Source organism: Gopherus flavomarginatus, chromosome 11 (assembly GCF_025201925.1).
Source record: "Gopherus flavomarginatus isolate rGopFla2 chromosome 11, rGopFla2.mat.asm, whole genome shotgun sequence".
NCBI classification, from domain to species: domain Eukaryota; kingdom Metazoa; phylum Chordata; order Testudines; family Testudinidae; genus Gopherus; species Gopherus flavomarginatus.
The window spans coordinates 46,876,123-46,895,860 of record NC_066627.1 but is presented as its reverse complement, the minus strand read 5'-3'; the positions used below and the strand labels follow the sequence as shown (position 1 = coordinate 46,895,860).

The window sequence follows — 19,738 nt, the reverse complement described above, 5'->3', positions numbered from 1 at the left end:
GCTTATTTAGGACTGATAGAAGCCTGTTGTAGATTTGACGAGTCGGTTCTGATAACATTTAACAGCGTAAGCATAAGTAGAAGAGTGTATGTGTAAGAAACTGCAGAGTAATCCTGTTGAGTGTTGTGCACATGTAAGAAATTGCTAAGCAATCATGTTTGAGAGGACACGTAAAAGGGGCACCGGGGTCCCTCCCTGGACCCCGGTGCCCCTTTTACATGGGGTTCTGCCCCCCTGGCAGTGACCCCTTTCTCTTTGGGGTTTCCCCCTCCTGGGAACCCCCCACCCTCTATCCCCACTTTGCTTCAGTATTGGCTACTGCCAGTCATTGTCTAGCCCCACACCCTGGGGCAGACTGCAGTATCAGCCACTCATCATCAGCAAAGGGGTTTGGACCTGCTGCCTTGGCCTACCCCTGGGTTGCACCCTACAACCCCAGTACCTCCTGGCCTAGTCCTAGGCCACAGCCTGGGGCTTTCCAGGCAGGAGCTCCCCAGCTCCACTGCCTTTCCCCAGCCCTGCTCCACGCTAGGTACCTTGTCTGGTTTCTGGGCAGCCAGACCCTTCTCCCTCTACAAGCAGAGGGAGACTGTCTGCCCTTGGCTTCCCTGGCTGCCTTATTAGGCCCTGTAGCTCAGTTTGGGGCGTGGCCCCAGCTGCAGCCACTTCCCCAATCAGCCCAGCCTAAAAGGGTGCTTTCTCTAGCCCCCAGCCCTTATCCAGGGCTGTTTTAACCCCTTCAGGGCCGGAGCAGAGATCCACTCTGCTACACAGCCCTACTCCACATGAAGGCAAAATTCAAAATTAGAAGTTTTCCCATTGCAAAACAGAAATTTTCCACAGGAAAGAGGCCCATCAGGTCCCATGGAAACTCAGTCATGGAGAGAGACCATGCTGTATGATGGGAGATGTAGTATGGAGAGGAAGCACCTTATGGGAGAATAGGGCACTGCTGCATCTCTGATGGATGTAGAGATTAACATCCAAATTGACATTTCCTGGAACTTCTCAGTCTGAAAAAAAAACCCTGCACATATTTGATATGACATCTGAATTCAGGATGAAAACAAAATGTAGCAATATTAGAATTACCCATCAGATGGAAATTCCATTTTTCTATCAGTCCTAATGTGGAGTCTTCTTACATTTTGGGCTTAACAACTAAGTTAAGGTAAAAAAAAATTAGTTGGACTCTACCCATCCGCCATAGTGCACCAATTTCCCTGTAAAAGATGATTGCCAGAAGTAGGTTTAGATCTCTGCCTCCTATAGGATTTTAAGTCTCTGACACCTGTTGGAAACCAAGCCTGTGTCCAACTGGCACAACAGTTACAGACCAATATTTCTTTGGTTTATTTTTTGTAATTATTTGTATTACAAGTCTATAGAATATCAGTTTTATGAGACATTACACCATTAGAGGGAGGCGTGTTGTGCACTGAAGTGATGGAAGAGGAACTATCTAATCGAATATGAAAACACTAACAAATCAGCATCTAAACAGATTTTATTGTCAAAAGACACTTTCAGCTACAGTAGTTTTAAAAATATAGTTTAAAAAGACATTTTCAAAAAATTAAATGTTGGAAACCTTTTTGATGCTTCAAAAATAAAAGTTATTTCCCTTGAGTATGTCAACTTCCATCTGGAAAAGGGGTTTCTTTCCTGTTTATAAGGAAACGTAACTCACTGGGGCATTCTTTCCTTTATTTCTTGATGTGGTCACCAGCACCATGTACCGTATCATCTGGAATGTGCACAGCTTTCAGATAAGGCATTTTTAGCTGACTCTTCGTGCCGGGCAGTCTCCTGAGCTCAGATATTCTGCTCAGGGTCATCACACAGAATGGTAGGTTTTTAAAACAAAAACAACAAGCTTCTCATCACTTATCGGTTCCTGGAGATCAAACAATCTCAGTTAAATTCTTACTTAACTTGCAGCTTGACCCCAGGTCCTTGTAGGTGAAAGGACCATGTGCGCTAAGGACCCAATCCCGAGTGTGGCCAAGCACCTCCATTGACTCTAAAAGGAGCTGTGGGTGGTCATAATCTCTCAGGATTAGGCACCGAGCCACAAATACCTCAGTCCTGTCTGAGCCCAAGAGACATGTCTCATCAGATTCCAATTACTTAAGACGAGTCAAAATATCAGGCTACATTTCAGGCCTAATCTCTTAGAATGAGAGACCAGGTTTGGTCCGTCCCCTAATTTTAGCAGACTCATGTAATTGATCACTCCATCCTTTAGTAGCTGACGCATCCCGCCTCTTGGAACAGTGATGAGGAGAGGATTCTTCACTTATTCAATGGCTTCCATGACCTCCAGAACAAGCGTTCGTGGTCCTGTCATGATAAGGCTGCTGATGGTCGGATAGTCCAAATGCAGAACATACATTCCGTTCACAGAGAAAACAAACTGACACACCTGCAATGGAGAGAGAGAGGAATGTTTTACAGTGATGTGACTGCACTGCAACTGCAACTGCTCAGAAGAGTGAGACTTTGTGATGATGGTCTCGCTTACCAAATCCTAAAATCAGAAAGTATTTTATACACTATAAATTGCACTAATAGTCACTGGATTCTTAATGGTAACCCAAGGGATTTATATTGGGAGCAAATGGTGAATGCAAAGCCCCCTTTATGAGCAGGTGACGTACATGTAAAAAGCTGACAGTGAGACTTAGTATTAATATTTGCTATTTTTTTAAATAATGAGAATAGAGGAAAGGGTCAGATGAAATGAGCTCTTGAGCAAATGGAACAAATTCACCTGCACCTGTTCCCTTCCAATCTTGCCTGAAGCATATGAGCAAGTCTAACTGTTTCTGTCTCTGAAGAATCTTATTACCTCAAATATCCCAGCAAGTGACTTGAAGGATAAACAAGACCTGTACAAAAATTGCTCCTTGACTGCTGGGGGATTTATGAATTTCCTCTTTCCTTTACTCTTAGAAATTGATCTTCAACCAGAGCACAAAGCCCATTTATTCTTGGTTTGCTGGTCTAAAATGGTTTTCAGAGGCTCAGCTCATTGCATATGAGCTGGAATCAGCAGAGCGATTACAAGATGAATGAAGGCAAACTCTTCTCCCTGTTCCTAAAGGGAATGCTTTATCACTGCAGAGTCATTCTGCAGCTTTCACATGCAAAGAAAAAGAATTCCACATACAACTTTCTTTTTAGTAAGACAGAACACACTTATTACCCCAGGAGCTTTAACACTGGGTGTTTCAAAGCAGTGTGCTGCTCTTTCCCTGCATTAAATAATTAATATGCAGTATATTAACAATTAGAGCTGATTGGGAATTTTCCACTGAAAAGTTTTTTTGGATATTTGGGGTTTTTTTGTTTTATTTTATTGACAGAAAACGTCTCCACAAAATCAAAGTCCCACAGGAAAAAGTTGAATATTTTTTGACAAAACTGAAAATTTTTCATCAAGAAAACTGAAACAATTTTCAGGTTGACCCAAATCTAAACATTCTGATTTTTTGACCTGAATCAAAATGTTTTGGTTTGGGTCAATTCAGCATCAGCTTGTGTCTGTCTGAGTTGCTGCAATGCCTCATGGGAGTTTTAGTTCAGGCATCTCATGCCGCCATCCTTGTCTGAGGGCTGGGTTCTAGACTGGACTAAATCCTCCATGATGTACCACAATTCCCCCCTCCCCAGTTGAACGATCACAATGCATCATGGGAGTTGTAGTCCGTCCGGGGAGTCTGGCCCATAGCAGAGAACGAGGGCATGAGGCATCTGAACGACAAATCTCATGAAGCTCAGGTGGGTGCAGTTCTGTGTAAAACCAAGCCATAACAACAAAAACATTTCCAAATACAAGTTTTTCTGAACTTCCCATCCCATGGATGGTGTCAATGTTTTGACTTTTCATCCTGACTGAGGACAAAGATAAATGTTGAAATCCCAGTTACAGAAGGGAAAGAAGAGGTAGTTTTCTAGTGACTACCTAACACGCTGGCAGTGTGTGTGTCACATCTCTCTCAGCAGCTGGTGTGCGAGAGGATAACAGCCTATTAATGCTACCAGCTAATGAGTTACTCCTTTAGTTGAAGTAGCAGAGGTCTGTGCTGCAGTGCTGAAGGTCCTGGGTTTGAGCCCTGTTGTCAAGCCACATATGGGGAGAATCATTACAAATAGGATGCTGATGAAACTGAAGATGACAACATTGACTGGAGGCAGATCCAGCCAAGGGCAGGCCCTGTGCAAACCTCCCTCACACGGCAGTGACAAAGCACAATTGTGTCTTGCAGCATCTCTGCTGTGTTGTTCTAGGTCTCTCCTGAACAGAGCACAATAGCCATAGCATTCAAAATTCTTCTCCGAAATAAACTCATCAGGCGACCTACAAGCCCAGAGTCAGTGTCAAGCTTCCACAGCGTAGTATGTGACACAGGTATTTGTTGACACCGATCTGTAGAGGTAATGCAATGTAATGGGCCATGCAATGTTTCCCTCTACACTATCTCTCCCCCCACTCTGAGGTTTAGATCAGAGCAGCAACAGCCACAGCTGGGTCTTCATAAGCCCTTGAAAAGAGCCAGGCCCCAGCCACCTTAACACACAGAGGTCCCATTGCTGGCAAGGAGGTGCATGCTTTGCAATCCTCACTCCAAGTGTCGCAGGGACTCCTACAGCTTTGAAACCTAGTAATGAGTGATGACTGAATTCACCGCCCCTGCAGTCAGTGGATTAATGTCGGAGATGAATTTGGCCCAACAGGTTTGATCAGCATACAAGTGATATCACATGCTACACCAGGAAGATCCAGATTATACAGTACCTTCATGCCTGCTGCTGCAGCGGGTCCTCCAGGGTCCACAGCCTGGATATGGCAGGGTCTCCCTCCACGGACCACAAACCCCCAGCCCACAGCATCCCCCACGATCTACAGGCAGAACAGAGGGACTGTAAGGAAGGACTCACAAAGACTTTCTTGCCTGCATGTAGATGACCACGCAAAGGAGTTCTGCTGAACTGAAGTGGTCAGCATTTAGCTTTGCCCCATTATCACTGCCACTAGTGAATGCCCCATATACTCTACAGTGAGATAAACTCTTGAGTGGGCCAGCCAGCTTCAGAAAACGTGCACACGTCTCTGCTTAGAGCACTTGACTGGGATGTAGAAGACCTAGGTGTGAATCCTCATTCTGCAGCAGATCTTGAATTCAATATTCTCCCTCCCAAGCGAGCATCCTAACCACGAGGCCACAGGTTGTTCTGTGGTGGGTTGCTCCAGTCTCTCCTCTTGAAGCTGTTCCACTGAGTATAAATACTAAAATATTCATTGAACCAAAGAGAAAGAATAACTCTTGAACCTGGTGATGAAGGCTCTCATTGGTAGGTAGGAGAGAACTTAAATCTACTCTCTGCCTGATTCAGAGTAGGGATTTAAATCCACATCTGCTGCCTCCCAGGTGAGTGCCTTAATTGCCAGGCTAGAGTCATTCTCCCTGAAAGAGTTCTCCTCTTGTGTTTAATGTGTGACACGCTAGAAAGTGCTCTAGGTTCTAAAACTTCTCTGGCTCTTCGTTAGGACAACTATTTACAGGGATGCTGCAGCTAGCATTCCAACAATGTGCACACAGACTGGCTTCCTCGTGCCTCCTCCAAACTCTTCCCTCATGAAACCTGTGTTCCTCCCTCCAAGTTCCATGCAGCTTCCTATAGCCTGCATGCCATTTGTGACCATTTCTGTTCAAGGACAAGTGTATATAGTGTAAATAAAACAAGTTACAGTAAGACTATATCCAGGATCTGTGTTGCTGATTCCCTCTCTAACAAGAAACCAACCTGTTAGAACCCCTGACATCTTCTGTTACTCATCAGAGGAGCAACAATATATTTCTGGGCCATACACCAAATGAGACTCAAAACCACAAGGTTTAACTGAGATTGTCTCCAAAGTTACTTTCTAACTGGTATTCCTATGCTGTCGAGTACAAGGATCACGCATAGACAATGCAAGATTTTTAAGCAAGTCACATGCAAAGAACATACCAAGAGACACTGCTGCACCATGCATGACGCTTGCACTTTTGCTGGCAAGGGAAGTCACACGCTGAACAAAAACATCCTCTTTCCCCACTTTCGCCCCCCCCCAATCCCAGCTTGTCTGAGAAGCATGCTGTAATGGTCAACACATACAAAGGACCCCTCAAAGGGCATCACATGTTACAAAACAGCAACAGCAGCAGCACAGCTAAGGAGTGGAAATGAGCCATGCAAAAGCAGCTGAAAGGCCCAGCTTGACAGAGTTAAAAGTCAGAGCAAGGCTGGTATTGAGAATGGATGGCATGTCCCTAAACACAGCACTCAGAAAGAGGCCAAACAGGAAGTCTATTTTTTTTTTTGCACTCATTTTAGGCCAGATCCACTGCTCTCCTACAGCCCCCTTGTGCCATTCTGGTGGGGCAAGTGGACCATAAAACATTTTTAACTGGCTACTTGGAGATTCCCCTGGTATAAAGTGAATCTCTCAGTGTCCAGTGGAGCTGGACTGAAGGATCTGGCTCATGGATTGGAGCTGCATTCTACTCAATTCCTGTGTAAGGGAGCAAAGAAGGAAGAGTGGGACATACATACAAATCATCATTTAGAGGGGAAAAAAGGATAGATAGATCTTCAGGGCAAGGACTGTCTCTCACTATGTGCACATACAGTGCCTTGCACAATGGGGCCTTGATCTGTTGAAGCCACTAGATTCCAAAGTAATACAAATAATAATAAAAAACCCCAACAACTATGGTTTCCTAAGTCACATAACCAGGAGCTCGACACCTGAACATTCCTAGAGTTCAGAATGGTTTCCTATTCCCTTTTGAACCCACAGAGTATCCTAATAAACTTAGAGATGCCTTCAGCTATCTGTAAGTAGATCATAGGAACCAGGTGCATACAAAGTGGCATGGAAAGGCAATCAGCCTGTGACAGGAAAGGGAAATGAACGTCTTAGTGCCTTTGACAAGCGAGGCTGCCGTTGTATAAGCTTAGATGGAATGCAATGGAGGTTTCTCCTTAAAAGGACTTTTCTCCTTTCTCCACCCTGACACATATACAAAACATCACCAAGCAGTAGCAACCTGGAGACAGTCACTGCCCATTCAAAACACAAGAATATCCCAAGGCACCAGCTCACAAATCTCATGCAAGTCGAGCAACAAAAAAAGGTCCTGATGACGTGAGATTCAGTCACAGTTGAAACACACAAGAGTGAAAAACGACAACACCTAGAAAGCTAACAAAGCAGCCAGGGAGGGTTCAGCGTTACTGCGAATGTTACAGCGTTCTGACTGGTCACTTACGGTTAGTGTTTTCTTGATGTATGGAGCCCCAGGGGACAGGAGCTCCTCATTGGTGACAGGCCTCTTTAGCACTACAGCCAAAGGTGACAGATCCGATTATAATCACGTGTGCAAAGTTAAATACGATATAATGCATAACAAGGAAGACTGGAAGTACAAGCCTAGAGAATGGATGCACAAACCATCGAAAGCTTTTCTGTGCAAAAAAGCATTCTACGAGAACAGAGCAGGTCTGGGACAAATTCACAGACATCTTCCTTATCTGTATCACTTCTATACAAGTATTAGAACTGGCAGGGAAAGTTTCCACTGAAACGTCCCTCTACTTCCCGCAACAAAAAAAGTGAGGGAGGGGCAGTTTAAAACAAGAAAAAAAAAGTTCAAAGTTTTTGAAAATGGAAATGAAGATTCTGTTTTCCAAGGAGAACCTGAAATATTTTGATCAACACAAAACAATTTGTTTTCTTCAAAAAAAAGTGTGTAGAAATTAAACATGTTGCAATGTGCTCTAATTTACACACATATTTACAGAGCCCAGCATTAAAGGGCCCTTCTCCTTAGACCAAAACAGCACCAGAAAGCTGCAGCTTCTAAGCATGCTGTTTTGGTGATGTAACGAACCCCTTCAAAAAGACGGCCTGCCTCAGAAAACTGTTCTCCAAAGTGGTGTACAAGTCAACATGCTCAAGGAACCATAACTTTAAAACCTTTCTGGTATAATCGTGTTTGTTTTTGAACAGAAAAGGTCTGCCCCAAGAGGAGAGGAGGCATACAACATTGCCAGAAAAAAATGGTTTCATTGCAATGAGAGGTGGTGTATAAAAATGTGGCTTACGGCAAGAAGTCAGCTTCAACCTTAATTATGGAATGGCAAAGCTAAGGCCTTTCTGGTGCCAATCCCTTTGCCAAGCCAAGATCACACTGCCATCTGCCCCCGGCACTAGAACTGGAATTGAGCTACGGCGTGCAAGATGAACTTCCCTAGCGTTGTTCATGCAATTCTTCCCTTTCCTTTCAGGCCTGTTGAAATCAGCCTTCTTATCACTAGTCTGAAGTCTAATGTCATCTCTTCAGCCCCTCTCAGCGTTAGGTAAGTGACACTGAAATCTGAGACCTCACCTGATTTGGGGTTGCATTCAGCTGCTGGCAGGAATCCCAGGCTGGGCGCAGGAGTGAAATAGGAGTTGGAACTTCCGGCAAGAGAGGTGACACTGCTCCTCCGAACTGCTGACACTATTTTGATCTCCTTGTTGGGCTGGACTGAAAGACACAGATACAGCTCCTTGGCTAGGGGCGAGCAGATGGGTTTGGGTAGAGTTTGGCCTGCTTTTTCAGCCCAAGTTTGACAGTCAGAGAAGCGGTTCTCCTCCCCCTCAATGCACACACGTCCACCGGCCCTCAGTCAAGGAATTCAGTCCTTACAAAATACCCAGCCCACCTTTGCAGACTCAAGAGGTCTGAATGATTTAGGAAACTGTAAACCTTCAGAGGATCTCCCTTCATAGTCTTCACCTAGCAAGGCCTGTGGATGTGAGGGCCCATAGATTCCAAGGCCAGAAGGGACCACTGTGGTCATCCACACTGGCCTCTTGGATAACACAGGCCAGAGAACTGCCCTACAATAATCCCTCGTACACATATTTCAGAAAACCATCCAATCTTCATTTAAAAATTGTCAGTGACGGAGAATCCACCACAACCCTTGGTCATTTATTCCAGTGGTTAATTACTCCCACCATTACGTCTTATTTCCGGTCTGAATTTGTCTACATGCAACTTCCAGCCATTGGATTGTGTTACACCTTTCTCTGCTACATTGGAGAGTCCATTATTAAATATTTGTCCCCCACGTTGACACTTATGGACTGTGATCGTCACCCCTTAACCTTCTCTTTAAGCTGAATAGATTGAGCTCCTTGAGTTTATCGCTACGAGCATGTTTTCTAATCCTTTACTCATTATCGTGGCTCTTTTCAGAACACTCTACAACCTATCAACATCCTTCTTGAGTTGAGGGCACCAGAACTGGACACAATATTCCAGCAGTGGTCGCACCAATGCCAGATATAGGAGTACAGAGTAAGAGTATCTCTGCTTTTGCTTGAGATTCCCCTCTATAGACATCCCAGAATTGCATTAGCTGTTTTGGTCATAGTGTCACCCTGGGAGCTCGTCTTCAGCTGGTTGTCCACTACCATGAACTCCAAAACTTTTTCAGAGTCACTGCTTCCCAGGATAGAGTCCCCCATCCTGTAAGTACGGCCGACATTTTTTGGTCCTAGATATATACATTTAGCCATATTAAAGTGCATATTGTTTGCTTGAACCCAGTTTTTCAAGCAATCCAGATCTCTCTGAATCCGTCACTGGTCCTCTTCATAATTTAGAAGTCCCTCACTTCATGTGTCATCTGCAAACTTCATCAGCAATGATTTTCCGTGTTCTTTCAGGTGACTTGTAATAATGTTAAATAGCATGGGGCCAAGAACCAATCCCTGCAGGACGCTGGCAGAGGTGACAGCAGGAGCTTGGATACCAGCCAGGTGTCATCCCCTGGATTTAGATCCATTTTCCTGCTTCTCATGTTGCTCTCCTTGTTTCCTGCTTCTCACTTGACTGCTGCAACTCAGCATAGCTGACATCAACTCCAAGCCATAGGAGCCTAGACTGATTTTTTTTTTTTAATTTAAAAGCTGAACTGGAAGCAGTGCAAGATTCTCTTCTGCTATGGGTAGGAGGCCTGTCAGGTCCTTTAAATCAAAAGGATGCGCACAAGAGATGGCTGGATCAGAGGTGCTTTAACAGCAGCCCCCCTCAGGTGGTGTTCGGGGCCTGCACTACCCAGGAGGGTGCACTGATGATCTGGGAAACAAGTGGTCACTCACAGAGGAGCCTTTAGCGGTTCTATTGGGAAGAGGAAAACCAAGGAGCAAAGAGGCTTGAGTTGTTTTCCTGGGGGTGTGAGGGGAGAACATGGGGAACAGAGCAAGGAGCTGCCAGTCCCAGGACATTTCCCAACACTAGTTCCTTAGGAGGGGCATTCAAAACCAGCAGCAATGCTACCTGCCCCTTACACAATCTCAGTATAAGCAGCACCCCTTCCAATCCCACCCCTGCCCCAGCATCCCTGATTACCCGAGAGGAAGCTGGAGTTGCCTTGCTCCGGGTTGAGCTTGCGGAGGCAGAAGGGGCTGTCAGGGCTCTCCGACAAAGCCCGGGGTGAGTTCTCATTGAGCAGCTCCGTGAGCCGTCGCCTCCGGCGGAAGTTGATCCGGAACTGGTAGAGCAGGTTACTGTCAAAGAAGTGGTGCTTGCTGGAGACTGCGAAGAGAACAGGAAAGGGCAGAGCGGCCATCAGGGGTCTCATAGCAAAGGGGAGCTACATCTTCGCCATTCAGCAGCAGGGCTGGAGGAGAAGACCTGCTGCAGTGTTATCAGTTCTAGTGATTGTCACAGTACCTGGTGTTTTTCTTTTATTAAATCCCCAGCTCCTGGAGTCATGTGAAGAGGGGAGACTCTCAGCTTTCATTAAAAAAACAAAATATGAATTTCTAACCCGCAGGGTGCAGAGAAAAGCTTGAAAACACGACCCCATAAAAGCTAAAACCAAACCTAAAGCTCAGAAACCAGAAGGCAAATAGAAGGAGCCCAACAATCATTATTTTTAAAGTCTCGGGCTTTTGGGGAGCCTCAGGATTTTTTAATACTCAGGATTTCAAGACTGGGTGTGTTCTAATTCCCCTTTTCAGTATCATAAGAGTCTGGTGAGGGAGGAAGCTATTCCATTATCAAATCCAGCCATGGGATGCAGCCTCATCCCTTCCCCTGCCAACCCCCCGCTTCTCCAACAGCCAGGCATGGCAGGGTGTGGGACTACACCTCCCACAATGCCTTGCATTGCAGGAGCACACCAAAGTAATGTTGATAATGTCAAGTAAAAATCCCACAGTCCAGTAAGGCTGGGGTTATTTCAAGCTAGTGTCGGGTTTATTGATGGTACAGAAATAACTGACAGGACGTTAAGTTGATAACAATGAGGCATTTCCTCATTGGCAAGAATGAGAACGTTTTCCCTGTTGGTTTGAGGAGGAGGAGGAGGTAGAGTGACCAGACAGCAAATGTGAAAAATCAGGACTGGGGTGGGGGGGTAATAGGAGACTATATAAGAAAAAGACCCAAAAAATTGGGACTATCCCTATAAAATCGGGACATCTGGTCACCCAAGGAGGAGGAGAAGGAGGAAGAAGGAGAGAAGTGGTGCTGCTCTATCAGTGCTGTTTACAGCCCCAGAGCAGCTAGGTTTTTGCTAAACCGATCAGCAGTGAAAGAGTTAACCCCCTTTCCCAGAGGAATGGAGGCAGCATTGTCACAGCGCCATTGTCTCTCTGTACAAGCAAATTCAGAGCTTGTCTCTGCAAGCTGGGTGCTGCCTTTTCACCGGCTCCACAGTAACCCTCCATGTAGATGAGCCCTCCAAAATATATGGCCTTAGAAATGGGCCAGATATTGAACGAGCCCCTCCACTTCAACTGTCTTATTCCTTCATTTATAGTGTTGGCGAGGAATCTCAGCTCTGATCTCGCAGAGCGTGTGCACAAGCAGGCTTCAAGTGTCTCGAAATCCAGATGTGAATCCCACTTCTGTGGCTTGGGAATAATGCTTTGAAGAGATGCCAGAAAGTGACTCAGATTCCATCTCAAACATTCAAGGGTGACACCAGAAGCCCGGGCCCCAGCAGTCCCCATTCCAAAAATAGAACTAAATGGACCCATTGCTATCTCCGAGTAGAAACTAGCAGTCGGCAATGACCAGCATTTGTTACTTGTTATAAATGGGGGGTTGTTCCAAGCAAAGCATTGATAGCTCACCCCATCCTTCCCCTTCCTTCCCCATCCCCAGGAACTTCAGCTTACCATGCTGAATGATCCCATGTTCCAACAGTGCTCGGCCCAGCTCCACAGCTTCCTTTCTGTTTGCTGTCTCCCCTTCCTGGATGAGCCAGTCAATCATTTCACAGCCCAGGAATGTCCTCTGGTACTTCACAGAATTATCCTCTCTCGCCTTCAGTATGGAGTCTTCTACATTGATCAGCCTGGCACAGAGAAGAGACATGCCAAGGGGTAAGGAGTGGGATGGACCGAGAAGAGCGATCTTTTCTTTAGCCCTATAACTACACAAGCCGCTTGGCAGGAACTAAAGCCAACTGAAGCATTGGTTGTCCCACCTGTCATGAGCAGAGAGAAAACAAACAGTGGGGGGACCCAATACACATTACTACACCATAATATGCTTGATTATGTAACTCCAAGTCTCAGACGGTTCCCCTCTCGAGCCATTAGCTCAGGGCAGTTTTTGGAATGATGTTGTTCCCATGTCAGAATGCTGTATGTGGAGGACCCAGAAGGTGAATCTCATGGTAACATCAAAGCCAGTAAGAACCACACAGACTGTCCAGGATGTTCCATGGATTTGATTGGAGTTTAAAGGAGATGAGCATGCTAGAATGGATGAGAAAAAGAGAAGTCCTCAAGGAAAGAAAGACTCTGGCCCAGCATGGAGACATGAGAGGTAAACAGAGGAGCTGTTACAATTCCACCATAAATAAATACTCCCTCCTCACTGAGATCTGGTTTATAAGGCTACAGGGAAGTGCTGCCATCTGAGGAAGGACCAAAGAACAAAGCCTAGCTTGGCTACACAGTGATGGAGGGGTAATAATTACCTAAGGATTTTGAAGGTGTGGACACCATGAAAGGAGAACTCCTTAGGGGGAACAGCTAAGTGCGGCCAGACAAAATTAAGAAAAGGAACATTGTAGGCTGAACAGTAGGGTAAGCGTCCAATGAGTACTTTGTTTGCCCAAGAAATCTGCACTGGTTTAACTAATTAATTTTAAACTGAATTAAGCCAGTTCAAACCCTTATGTAGACACTCCAGGAATCAGTTTAAGCTAAGACGAAATAAATATCTACACAGCCTATTGTGGTGGCTTAACTACATCCATTTAAAACCGCTCCTTTATTTAAAACTAGTGCAGCTTTCTCATGTAGAGATAGCCATGAGCTCCCAAGGGAAATGGCAAAAGCCCCATTGCTGAAGACAAGTATGGTGAGAAAAAGCACTTTTAAATGAGATGTTTAACCCACATGATCGGAACCTAAATTCTAAGTCTCATTCAAAACACTGCTGAGGAGACAGGTGAGTCACTCCATCGTTTAATGCACAATGGAAAACACCAGCTAATTTCGAAAAGACTAGCTGTAATGAGCTGTAATGAGCTGTGCAGGTAATTGTAACAGAGCCCAAAGCCAAGATAGAAAGGCACCATGGGAGTTTTGCTTGTTTCAGGTGAACCCATGCAAAACATGCTCCTTTCACATGGATTTGAATCAAATCTAGGCAAAAGAGGGTCATTTCAGCACAGCCAATTCAAGGTCAACTCAAAGCAAGACAGAGAATGAGAGTCAAAAAGTAACAAAAGGTTCCTGTAACCCCCTGAAAATCTAAACTGCTAGAAAGGGCACAGTTTAAATGCAGTTAAACCTGTGCTTCCTAAATTCTGGAGTTTAAAACTGATGTGTCCACAAGAGGGTGCCCTAACCCCACATATGCACACAGCTGGATACCTTCAGACAGGGGCAGCTCTAGACATTTCGCCGCCCCAAGCACGGCGGCATGCCACGGGGGGCGCTCTGGCGGTCGCCGGTCCCAGGCTCCGGTGAACCTCCCGCAGGCTTCGGTGGACCTCCCCCAGGCTTCGGTGGAGCCGTGGGACCAGCGGACCCCCCACGGCATGCCGCCATGCTTGGGGCCTGGAGCCGACCCTGCCTTCAGAAGGCATTTCTTAGGGCTTGTCTACAATTGAAATGCTACAGCTATGCCACTATAGCACTTCAGTGTAGACACGCCGAAAGTGGGGGGGGTTCTCCTGTCAGCATAGACAAATCACCTCTCAGAGAGGCGGTAGCTAGGTCCATGGAAGAATTCTCCGTCCACCTCATGCTGTCTATGGTGGGTTAGATTGGCTTCACTACACCACTCAGGGGTGTGGATTTTTCTAGCACAGAGCAGGCCTTATGCTATTTTGTTTAGGAAAAAGCACAACAACAGAAGTATAGCCTTAATCTGCTAATTTCTGACAGATTGAAATCAGAACATGGGCCCAACAGAGGACAGACAGCACATGCTGAGTTCTGCACAAGTTTGCCCAATGTTGGGTTCTCACTTTAACTGCAGTCTGAGATTCTGAGTGCTAGGTGCTTAGCCGAAGTAGAGCATTAAGATGAGCGAGTGCTTGAAACGAGGTACAGAAGTGATTTAGGCCTGACCAGGGGGCACCGGAACAGGAGGGCCCAAGGGAACCATGGCCTTTCCACTTTTTCCAGCTGTAAGTATGAGTGACAAGGGGAGGAGGGGGCAGAGAGGAGTGAGTGGGGGCAAAATCTTGGGGGGAAAGAGGCAGTACCGTAGTGGTGCCTCGCAGGAAGGGACAGCATGAGGGTGGGTTTTTGGAGGGGTGGGACCACAGTTCAGGTGCCTGCCCCCCCAACACACACACACTTTTAGGGTGCTTCAGCCACTCCTGGGCCTGGCCGACACTTAAAAATTAGATCAGCCTAGCTACATAGCTCAGTGTCTGGAGCACTGGAGTTAGGGTGGCCTAATCCCTGGTGTAAACGTGGCAAGTTTGACAGGAGAATTCTTCCATCAACCTAGCTGCAGCCTCTCGGCGGGATGGATTCACTACATCCATGGAAAAACTGCTTCCGTCAACGCAGGAAACAGCTACTGGACGGCACTACAGCAGCAGAGTTGCAGTGCCGTACTGCATCACTGGAGCATTGACATACCCTTTGTGGCTGAAACGAGTTTAAACACAGGACTGGATCTGATTCTAGGAAGAGACCATTTCCGAGATTTAGAACTACAGGGTGTTGCAAAAAAACACCAAACAGTCACTGAGATAGAAAATAGCTTCCCCCCCTAAACGAGAATTGGTGTTAGTTGTGATTTTTTTTAAAATGACAAAAATAAAATCTGTTTATTTCTCCGCTCTCCCCGCCTCCAAATTTTGCCACTAGAAAAGAGGTGGGGTGGGGACCAAGAAGCCAAAAAGGTTGGGGGGTGTTAGGTTTTCAAAATCCAAAAACATTATGATTGTTTTGCAAAATGCATTAAAAAAAAACACACCACCATGGAAATTTGGAAAAAAGTTACAATTTTTCAAAGTTTTCCGAGACAAACTACTAACATTTTTCACTCTGCTCTACCAAGAAGCCAAGGAATGCTTCACATGACGGGAGATGCCAGAAACAGCATCCAAGTCCAATGCTGGAAGGATGGTGAGGAGCCCTGCTGGTGTACAGCCAGCGTTTCGCTCAGCAGAGAATAATTAGTGTGATGAGATTATACACAGCTTCTGGAATTTAGCTCCTCAATTCCAAACCAAGCCTGTGCAGGGTTTCATTTCAGGCATAATAGTTAGCCTGCATACAGTTTTTTTATACTTTTTGAAGCACTGATCATATAAGACAGCCCCTGCAAGGTCAATATTTTCATTCCCATTTAACAGATGGGAGAAAAATAAAAACACAGAGATTAAGTGATTGGCTTAAGGTCAGAGTTAACGAGGAGGTAGGCTCAATGTCTGGAAGGTCAGGTTCCCAGTCCGACGCTGGGACCACTAGAACATACTGGATAACTGATAATAATGGAGAGAAGGGGGTGCGCTGTGGTTAAGACATGTGATGGGGACTCAAGAGATTTGGAATCAGTTCCAGCTTTGTCACAGACTCTCTGTGTGATCCCCCTGTTGGTGGATTGGCTGGGCCATCCGGATCTAACAGCCCAGAAACACCCATCCCCTTTTAATCACTCCCACCTTACCAGAGCTCTGCTTCCCCACACCCACAAAAGAGGGGAGCAGCGCTGACCAGCTACTTGTGTTCTGCCTTCCAGTCCTATTAAGAGGCTAACTGGAATGCAGAGATCCAGATTCGCCAGGCAATTTCCCCCGTCAGACCCAGAGAAGAAGCTGGTTTTTGACCTGGAGGAGTAATTAGTGAAATCTCCACACACGAGTGTGTGTGTGTGTGTGTGTGTGTGTGTGTGTGTGTGTGTGTGTGTGTGTGTGTGTGTGTGTGTGTGTGTGTGTGTGTGTGTGTGTGTGTGTGAGATAACCCGCTCAATGAAAGGAAGCCGTCCATGGAATCTAAGCTACATATTGGAACACCCACATTACCATTACGGTGACCAGATGTCCCGATTTTATAGGGACAGTCCTGATTTTTGAGTCTTTTTTGTATATAGGCTCCTATTACCCCCACCCCCTGTCCCGATTGTTCATACTTGCTGTCTGGTCACCCACATTACCATAGTATCTTAGCATCTCACAGTCTTTAATGCAATTATTCTCACAACACCCCTGTGAGGCAGGACAGTGCTATTATCCCCTTATTCGGGGGGAAGTGATGCAGAGAGTGTCTAACTGATTTGCCCAAGGTCACACAGGAAGCCTGTGGCAAACCAGGACCTCAAACCCAGACCTCCCAGATCCTAGGCTAGCACTTTAGCCATAGGCCAGAATCCTGTATTCACTATTAATGGCTCCAAGTCGAGAAGTCCAGATCTGGATCTGAACGTGAAGTCCCCCCAGAGCAGCAACGAGTTCCGATCCTGCATTCCAGTTCCTGCTGCTTTGCTGGAGTGAGAAAGGCAGCAAGGAGTCAGAGCTGGAGATACCAGTTGATGCTATGGAGCAAGAGAAACATTGGCAATGGTTCAGCTCCCTGGCTCTGGAGCTGCAGCTGTGAAGGCAGCCAGCAGACTGCGTGGCGATACACCTTTCGGGGAAGGACTCACGTACGTCTCGTAAAGGCTCTGCCCCCTCAGGAACACCTTTACATCTTTGTTGAGAGGAAAGGTCCCATCGTCCTTGCGGAAACGGTAGAGCAACTTGGCATCCTTGTAGTCCGAGTGATCGTCACAAACTGGAAAGAAAATCAAAGGAGACATCAGGACTGCAGGTTTAAATACTACCCCATAATGCATACATTAGAGCTGAGCTCAGAACTCCAGCCTGAGCACAAAGCCAGCTTTCAGTCATTTAGGAGTTACAGGCAGTACACCGTGGCCCAGTTTCCAGACCTCCAACTTTATGATTACTACAACGAGCTGTATAGAAACAATTCCTGCATGCAGTAGGGCAGGTGGGCATTCAAACACCAAACAGGGTCCCATGCACAACAGCTGCACACCCATGTTTGGGGCAGGCAGCCAGCCACATGCACTGAACTTTGCTTGAAGGAAGTGCAGTTAGTTCTGATCCTGATAAGCGACATTTAGAGCTCTCATTAGACGACTGAATGGAAAAGGCAGAATTTTTTTTTTAAGTTCTAAATGTTGCAGTTCACCTATAAGCTTAAAAAAAGAAACGCAACCCTCTCCTAGTCTGGTGCGTTAAAAAACCACTGCCACATTTAGGGAAGCTTGGAGAGGGTGGGGGTTGGGGGAGATGTAACAGCCAAAAACCCATTAAATTGCCTCAGAATATTTACATTTCTCTTCCCCTATTGCAGATGTTTTGATATCTAAATGCAACTATAAAAGAGATTTCCCATACAATCAATGTGCATCCACTCTGCCCAATTCATTCACTGGCAATCCGTCAGGTTTGACATCAGATCTTTAAAGTTAGGCCTATGCAAATACAGCTACCTAATTTAAGGGACCACACCTCAGTTGCACGCACACCTTGGGTATTTGTGCATTCCTCATTTGCACATGCCTGGCTGGTAGGTATGTGCAGACGGTAATGTGCAGATATGTGAGATGCCACTGAAAGACAATAGGGTCACAGAGACAGACAACAGTTCTAAGGACCTGGAAGATCGGAGTTCAGCTCTCCCACTGATTTACTGTATGAACTTGAATAAGTCACAGCACCTCTCCTCCACAGTTTCCCCTACATGTAAAATAGGGATATACCCATTTAGGGAAAGTGCTTTGAGATCCATGGTGAGCTTGCACTAAGTGGTAAGTAGAGCAGGTCAAAAGTTTGGGAGGGGTTGTTTGTGTCAAAAAGGTTTTTCCGTGTTGTAAAAAAATGTTTTGTTTTAGTGTGAAGAAATAACCTATTAATACACGAAAACATCTCCCTCTCCCCGCAAAGAGGAAGGAGATTTTTTTCCCTATTGAATTTGGGGGTGGGGAGGCAGGGGAGGAAGAATTAATCAGAGATTATAAAAAGTTGCCTTTCGAAGTTTCATATAAAAATTTCACAGAAAGTTTGGAGTAAAAACCAAAATGTTCATTTCCTTAGGAATGTTTTGTAGAACTATGCCTGCCTTTCTGGCTCAAGTGCCAAGTGTTATGGTTAACTTTAAAAACATGCTCCCTGAATTGCCTTCATGGTGACAAACTGCAATGTCACAAACACAAGATGTGTCAGGCAGAAGGAGGACTATCAGAGCACACAGCTGTTTTAGAAAATTAAGGATGTTTTGCCCATTTTTTGACAAGCGGTGTTCGTAACACCATGGGAACCACTAACAGTTTCATGGGAAGGAGAGGGATTAATGGAAGTTAACATGCTCAGCACCTTACAGGCTGGAGCCCATGGAAAGAAGACACACTTTTGCAGCTTGAAGGCTTGGGGAATAATACCCAATTTCCAATCCTGGGTCCTGTGTCTGGTTATAGTACCTAGTTAGATCATATCTCACAAGTAAACAATAGCCCAGGAAGTGCATTTCGTGGTATTACTCTTGCCTCTCTCAAGGATGCTGGGACTCAGTGAGGGGAGGGGGGGGATGGGTTTTAACTAGCCAGAGCGCCCTCTTACTAGAGGACTAAGAACAAGAAATGATTGCAAATCAGGAAATTAAAAAAAAAAAGTCAGCCTCATGCATTAACCAGGTGATTAACAGAAATGTGGAAGGATGACGTCTTTGGTGACCAAAAGCTTTGCTCCTGCTCAGCATTCCAAAGGCTTTAATCAAATAATGAGTTTCTTTGAAACTGTCAACCTGGCGGTGAAAAAAAAAAATAGCTGGAAAGATGGAAAATAATCAGATTTAAGTGTTAATGGTTAACCCTGAACTAATTGCTGCTACTTTATGCTGCTGTGATAAAGCGCAGTAACAGAGGGTATTTTTATTCATGGCAGCTTAACGTACAAGGCATTAATCTCTCATCAGGCAGCCGATGACAACAGATAGAGTGTTTGCATTGCAGTGGTCAAGGGGGTTGTTTCTAAACTCCACTACCAAAGAGGGGTTGAAGTCAATGAAAGCTGCACCTGCCTTCCACATCCTCAGCTCCGATAAGGAGAGCATAAATGCAAACTCTGGTGTTACCACAGCTCGTGTTGTTAAGGATCTAGGGGCAAGTTTTCAAGAGAGCTCAGCTCCTGTTTA

General features: G+C 45.6%; 1 protein-coding gene across 1 annotated transcript in view; it reads right to left on the bottom strand.

The window, feature by feature from the left end:
* Positions 1-1,489: 1,489 nt before the first annotated feature.
* The window catches only part of LOC127031621 (DEP domain-containing mTOR-interacting protein-like), a 37,737-nt gene continuing 19,488 nt past the window's right edge, over positions 1,490-19,738 (bottom strand). Inside the window, exons 3-9 of the mRNA XM_050918696.1 lie at positions 17,188-17,311; positions 12,236-12,414; positions 10,458-10,643; positions 8,442-8,582; positions 7,323-7,393; positions 4,802-4,906; positions 1,490-2,425 (exon numbers count right to left, since the gene is read on the bottom strand). Coding sequence (XP_050774653.1) covers positions 2,300-2,425; positions 4,802-4,906; positions 7,323-7,393; positions 8,442-8,582; positions 10,458-10,643; positions 12,236-12,414; positions 17,188-17,311 — 932 coding nt within the window. The 3' untranslated portion in view covers positions 1,490-2,299. The remainder of the gene's footprint in view (positions 2,426-4,801; positions 4,907-7,322; positions 7,394-8,441; positions 8,583-10,457; positions 10,644-12,235; positions 12,415-17,187; positions 17,312-19,738) is intronic.